We start from the raw sequence: 6,876 nt of genomic DNA, 5'->3' as shown, positions 1-6,876 counted from the left end.
CTGAACTATTGGATTGTTTTTCTGTTCTGCTTTGAGTTTTTAATAGTTGCAGGTCATCATAGAATAGAATCCCTACAATGTGGAAGGAGGCCATTCAGCCCATCGAGGTATTATTGGCCAAATCATATTTATTGCACATCTTGAGTTTACAACTGCATGTTTCCTTGGACATTTCAAAAAGCACAAGAATCAACCAGATAGTCTAGAATTTAAGTCACATATTACCCAGTTAATGAAGTATTTGTTTTTTTTCAAATGACACATCTACAAATGATAAAATTTATTTATTAGTCACAAGTAGGCTTACATTATTACTGCAGTGAAGTTATTGTGAAAATCCCTTAGTTGTTACATTCCAGCGCCTGTTTGGGTACATTGAGGGGGAATTTAGCATGACCAATGCACTTAACTAGCACATCTTTCATACTGAGAGGAAACCGGAGCACCCAGAGGAAACCTATGCAGACATGGGGGAAACCTATGCAGACATGGGGAAAACCTGTGGGCTCCATATAGACAGTGGCCCAAGCTACTGAACCCAATACAAATCACTGTGCTGCCTCAATGTGTTCAATTTGGGTTGGGTGGATAAGGGTTCAGCAGCGCATAAGCAGAAGCCTGCTGATATTATGGAGGTGGAAATAGATGGCTTTAGTGATAACACAGTTATATGGTCAGTAGCATATACTGGGGTCAAATATGATGCCAAGATTGAAAACAATTTGGTTCAGCCTTAGATAGTTGCCAGGACGAGAGATTGTGTGAGTGGCTAGTGAATGAAGGTTATGGTGGAGACCGAAGACTTCCCAATATTTGATTTTCTTTTTTATTCATTCATGAGGTATGGGCATTGCTGGCTAGGCCAGCATTTATTGCCCTCCCAAAAAGGCGGTAGTGAGATGGCTTCTTGCACCAATGCAGTCCATGTGGTGTAGGTACATCCACAGTACTGTGAGGGAGAGGGCTTCAGGAATTTGACCCAGCCACTGCAAAGGAACGGTGATATACTGCCAAGTCAGGATGGCGAGTGACTTGAAAAGGAACTTTTAGCTGGTGGTATTCCCAAGTATCTGCTGCCCTTGTCCTTCTGGATGGCAGGAGTCATGGGTTTGAAAGGTCTGAGGAGCCTTGGTGAGTTCCTGCAGTACATCTTGTTGATGGCACACACTGTTGCCACTGTGCATCAGTGGAGGAGTGAATGTTTGTGGATGGGGTGCCAATCAAGTGAGCTGCTTTGTCCTGGATTGGAGGAAATTTCTGCTGATCCAGTATTGGATGCTGGACAAGCAATCTGACAATTTAGAGACAATGGTGGGGGGAGGGAGGCTGGGAGGGTGGTGGTGGTGGTTGAGCGAGACATTGGTAACAATGAGTACAAATTGGAATTGTTGTAAACACCCAACTGGTTGACCAACATTCTTTTGGGAAGGAAGCCTGTCGTCCATTACCTGGGCTGGCCAAGATATGATTCCCACAACAACCTTGACTGGGTTAACTCTCCACTGAGGGTGGTCTCACAACTTTTTTACTGAGCCAATACATTGGGGCAAGCAAAGAAGGCTAATAAATTCAGGGTCTATTCACAATTATCACCCGCTCCAATTTCCTTGTGTTATGCAACGCCTATACGTTTACACATACAGGACCTGGAAATTGTTCTTGCTTAGCTGAGGAGTAACTCGAATGGACACAGCCTGTATTGAAACATCTCAGCTGCTATGCAACTTAGAAGGAAGACCTACACAGCCACATCCTGAGAATATGCGGAAGGAAAATTGTTAGATGATGAAACTCGCCTGTATTATTTCTTCCTCCTCTTGCCTTACAGTATATTCTATGAAAATGCAGGTTATCTCACTGTGCCAGCTCAGCACAGCACAAGGCAGCAAGTGTATCAAAACGTGGTGAGGCCACACATGGACTAATGTGCATAGTGCTGGTCTCTACATTATGCAGACACAGAGGAAAGTGCGAAGCAATTCACAAGAATCATACCAGAACTGAGAGAGTACACTTATCAGGAAAGCCCAAACAGACTAGTACTTTTTTATCTAGATAAAAAGGCATCTGGATGACCTGATAATGACAAGGTTTACTCAGATAGGCATAGAGAGGATGTTCCCACTTGTGCAGAATCTAAAACTGGAGGTCAAAAATACAAGATAGTCATTAACAAACCCAACAGGATATTCATAGAATCCTACAGTGCAGAAGGAGGCCATTTGGCCCATCAAGTCTGCACCAACCACAATCCTATCCAGGCCCTATCCCCATAACTCTATGCAGTTACCCTAGCTAATCCCCTTGACAACCATGGGGCAACTTAGCATTGCCAATCCACCTAACCCACACATCCTTGGACTGTGGGAGGAAACCTGAGCACCTGGAGGAAACCCACGAGACATAGGGAGAATGTGCAGACTCCGCACAGACAGTGACCCAAGCCGGGAATCAAACCCTCCCTGGCACAGTGAGGCAATAGGGCTAGCCACTGCGCCACCCACATTCAAGGCAAACTTCAGAATCGGGTATTAATAGAATCCCAACAGTGCAGAAAGAGGCCATTAAGCCCATTGAGCCTATGCCAACAACAATCCCACCCAAGCCCTTCCCCCATAACCCCACATATTTACTCCATCACTCCCCCTGACACTAAGGACAATTTAGTAAGAAGGTGGAACTCACTACAACAAGGATAATCGAGACAAATAACAGATGTGTTTAAGGGGAAAGCTTATATGAAGGAGAAAGAAACTGATAAGATTGGATGATGTAGAGGGAGAGGAGACTCACATGCAGCATATATGCTGGCATAGAAAAAGGCCTGTTCTGTGCTGTCAACCTAATGGGTAAACTCTCCAATGTTTCAATGATAAAAGGAACTCTCTAATACAATGGCCCATTGTTAATGTTAAACATTCCCACGTTCAACAAAGCATCCTCAACATGACTTCAAACATTAAGTGATCAAGTTTCCCAAGTTCTTTTGAACAGACTCTGCTATAACACGGCTTTACTCTCAAACTTCTCAATCGAGACGCTTATAGACGACGCTATTGTCGTTTGGTTACGATAGCATGAAAACTCACTGTGCAACCAATGGAGTTGAAGTAAACTAAACATGATAAATTTGTGATGACCGCAAAATTCCATAACTTTTAGATGAAATTCAATCTTACCCAGGTTTTAAAATATACTTGTTCAAATGTCACCAGTTCTGACTCTCATGTTCATATTTAGAATACAAGAGGATACAAGAGTGTCTGATCGGATTTTATGCAACAGAGTTTGGTAGCAGGTTATAATGATAGCATCAGAGCACCTCTATCTGTAGACTAATAAATTAAAGCTGAGGAAATCACAATTAAGATCAACAACATTGTGTCTTGTTGCAATCCGCTTGCAGTGCCATATTGTGGTTGAATACCATTCTTAACCAATGGTGCCTCGGTAACATTAACACTGAAATGAAAGTTAAAGACCAAGGCAGAAAACTTCTCCACGTTATTATAAACTTGCAGCTCAGTTATGTTGGATCCAATTCCTGGCACAGTGACCTTGAAGAGATAAAAAAGTTACAAGATTGTTAGTTTCCTATAATGTATCATAGCCACCAAAAAAAAAACCTTTTCTTTTAGATCAAGCAAAGTTCTCCAGGTGTGATTTAGAACAAGTTCAACCATTAAGTCTGAAAGTTTGGTGCCATTTTGTTTTGGATTAATAGATTTTAAGCAGACATAGTCAATGAAAGAATTCATAGAATCCGACAGCGCAGAAGGAGGCCATTCAGCCTATCGAGTCAGCATCCAGGCCCTTATTCCCATAACCCCATTCACTTACCCTCGCTAGTCCCCCTCACGCTAAGGGGCAATTTAGCATGGCCGATCCCCCTAACCCGCACATCCTCGGACTGTGGGAGGAAACCGAACCACCTGGAGGAAACTCACACAGACATGGGGAGAACGTGCAAACCCCACACAAACAGTCACCCGAGGCCGGGAATCGAACCCAGGTCCTTGGCGCTATGAGGCCGCAGTGCTAACCACTGTGCCACCATAAATTCAAAGATGGAATGAGAGGGCACATGATTGTTTTATGCTAAACATTTAGTGTCGGCTTTTGAAACTTGCTCAAGTTCTTCTGTTCGACTTAAATTCCCCTACAATTTTTATCTCCAGAGAATTGTGTGATTTGTGGGGTTGTGGAGGCAGTTTAATGGTGTCGCTGGATGAAATATATTAGGTCGTTATTCTTCCTGTTCCTTATACATAGGTTTGTTCAAACAGCATGTTAACAGTGTTCAACAGTGTTGAAGAGATAAAACCCATCCTATTCTGAGACCGTGTCCTATGGTTTTATAGACCACCACCACCCTTCCCCAACCCCCTCAACCAGGGGAAACATTCTTCTTGCATCCATCCTGTCGAGCCCTGTAAGAATTAAGCCTGTCTCAACTATAGGCCCAGTCTCAATCTTTCCTCACAGGACAATCCTGCCAACTGCAAGACTGGAAGATGAACCTTCGTTGCTTTTCCCTCTACGGACAGTATATCCTTCCTCAGGGTGACCAGAACTGCAGACAATGTCCAGATTTGGTCTCATCGAGTCTTTATCCAGCTTAGGCAAGACTCATATTCCTGCACTCAAATCCCCCTTGCAATAAAGGTGAACATTATGATTGAACATGACTGTGCATGCTGTGGTTACCCGCTATTAACTGAAAATGACACAGCAAAGGCTTTGAAACCTGAGAGAATCCAGCTGAAGATGTTTTGCTACAACTGCTATCAGATAATTTTCCTCTTGTTTTCCCCAGGCAATTGAGGATACTGACAAAAGTTTCAGGTTGCTTTCATGTGTATAGAAACATTTTCAAAAACCAAATAATGCAAAGCAACTTGGTTCACTGAAGTTCACAGTCCTGAAGGCTCACTTACTCTGCATAAAAGGAGCACATCTTGTAAAGCTTCTTTCTTCACCAGAAAAATGACTGAATCGCTGTTTCAAAGAACCTAACAGGCAGAATGCCCTCCTTTCTATTACAGAATCCCTGTAGCACAGAAGGAGGCTATTCAGCCAATCCACACAGACAGTGACCCTGACTGGAATCAAACCTGGATCCCTGGCACTGTGAGGCAGCAGCACTAACCATGCCACCGTACTACCCCACATTGCAAGATCCTACACAAATTTTATTTCAAAGCACTTGGTCTTCAATCCATAAATGTTTGCAAAAGAATTAGCAATTGGGTAGAACAGTGGCAAAGTGGTTAGCACTTGCTGCCTCACAGCGCCAGGGACCCAGGTTCAATTCCGGCCTTGGGTCACTGTCTGTGTAGAGTTTGCACTTTTTCCCCGTGTCTGCGAGGGTTTCTTCCAGGTGCTCCGGTTTCCTTCCACAGTCGAAAGATTTGCTGGTTAGGTTGATTGGTCATGCTATATTGACCCTAGTGTCAGAGGATTAGAAGAATAAATACGTGGGGTTACGAGAATAGGGATTGGGTGGGATAGTGGTCGGTGCAGACTCGATGGGCCGGATGGCCTCCTTCTGTACTGTAGGAATTCTATGATTCTATTCTACAAATAAGTTTTCAACCTTTTTGGGTCTGGCATTCTGAGACCCCCATGTCATTGACGGTACATCCAGAGTTTTTCATGAAGCCACTCGCTACATGCAAAGTCTTGCCAGGGACACAATGTCTCAGGACATTCAGCCTTTGCTCATATTACTGGCTTGTAAACAGGTACTTGTTTCAAAAAAAACTAAAAATGACAGTACAAAGCCTGTGCTGCACCTCATCGGAAATGCTGCATTATATATATATTACCTATTGAGTAGACAGCTTATCTTCACACAAGGTGAACTGAACTGTGTTAATACATTCGTGTGAATTACAACACAGTAGCAAGTGTGGCTGGGCACAAGAATAATTACGATAAATTGAACTGAACTTACATTCAAAGTATATGTTCCAGGTAACAGGAGTCTGTAATATTCTCCCCACTTATTGGTTCGAAAAGGAATGATATTTTTTCTGCCTTCAACCTCGATTGTTGCGTTTGCGATGGGAGTACCATCTAGGTTCAGGACCTGTCCTTTAATACCTGCGTAAATGCAGATGATTTTAAAGATTTTAATTAATTCTGTGTGTTACCTTTTTGAAATCCTGAGTATAAAATGTTACATTGATTGCATTGGGGTTATCGAATTATTGAACCGAGGTGAATGCTGAAAGGATGTTTTTCCTCCTTGTGGAGGAACACTCAGAGTGTTGGAGGCAGGATCATTGAATATTTTAAAGACTGAATTAAATAGATTCTTGATTCCCAAAAGAGTCATAGGCCAGAATTTTACCCTAATTCCGGGGCTGGGCGAGGCGGGGAGAACAGCATTTTCCGTTAGCCTTGGATGGCATCATACAAACGTTGGGCGGATATGCCAGTAAAATTCCGTCCACATGGTAGAAAGGAAAATGGAGTTGAGGCCAAAATCAGTTCAGTCATGATTTTATTGAATTGCGGAGTAGACTGGAGGGGCCAAATGCCTGCTCCAGCTCTTCGGTCACATGTTCTGTCATGGTCCCTCTCTCCATCAGTGGGTTCAGTGACTGAAACCATTAAGTACACTGAATTTCAATATACACGCAACGGAGCTGTAAAGGCTGATGGCTTTTCCCTTGAAAAAGCAGAGGCAGGATTGGTGGGGGGAGATGTGATATGTGGGCCCAGGTAAGGTGGGGTGCTAGACTTAACCAGCCAATTTCTCCATTGTTTCAGCCACTAACTGACTTGACAGCGATAGCTGAGAAAAATCCAGATCATGGTGTGTTGATAGAACAGCAGATCTGTACCCCATAACGAGCAGAGAGAAACCAT

General features: G+C 43.2%; 1 protein-coding gene across 1 annotated transcript in view; it reads right to left on the bottom strand.

The window, feature by feature from the left end:
- Positions 1 to 268: 268 nt before the first annotated feature.
- LOC145344233 (carboxypeptidase M-like) overlaps positions 269 to 6,876 on the bottom strand; it is a 57,097-nt gene continuing 50,489 nt past the window's right edge. Inside the window, exons 8-9 of the mRNA XM_080191233.1 lie at positions 5,957 to 6,105; positions 269 to 3,557 (exon numbers count right to left, since the gene is read on the bottom strand). Coding sequence (XP_080047359.1) covers positions 3,336 to 3,557; positions 5,957 to 6,105 — 371 coding nt within the window. The 3' untranslated portion in view covers positions 269 to 3,335. The remainder of the gene's footprint in view (positions 3,558 to 5,956; positions 6,106 to 6,876) is intronic.

The sequence above is a fragment of the Carcharhinus amblyrhynchos genome, chromosome 6, assembly GCF_965287045.1.
Source record: "Carcharhinus amblyrhynchos chromosome 6, sCarAmb.v2.hapA, whole genome shotgun sequence".
NCBI lineage: Eukaryota > Metazoa > Chordata > Chondrichthyes > Carcharhiniformes > Carcharhinidae > Carcharhinus > Carcharhinus amblyrhynchos.
This window is presented reverse-complemented; position numbering and strand designations above follow the sequence as displayed.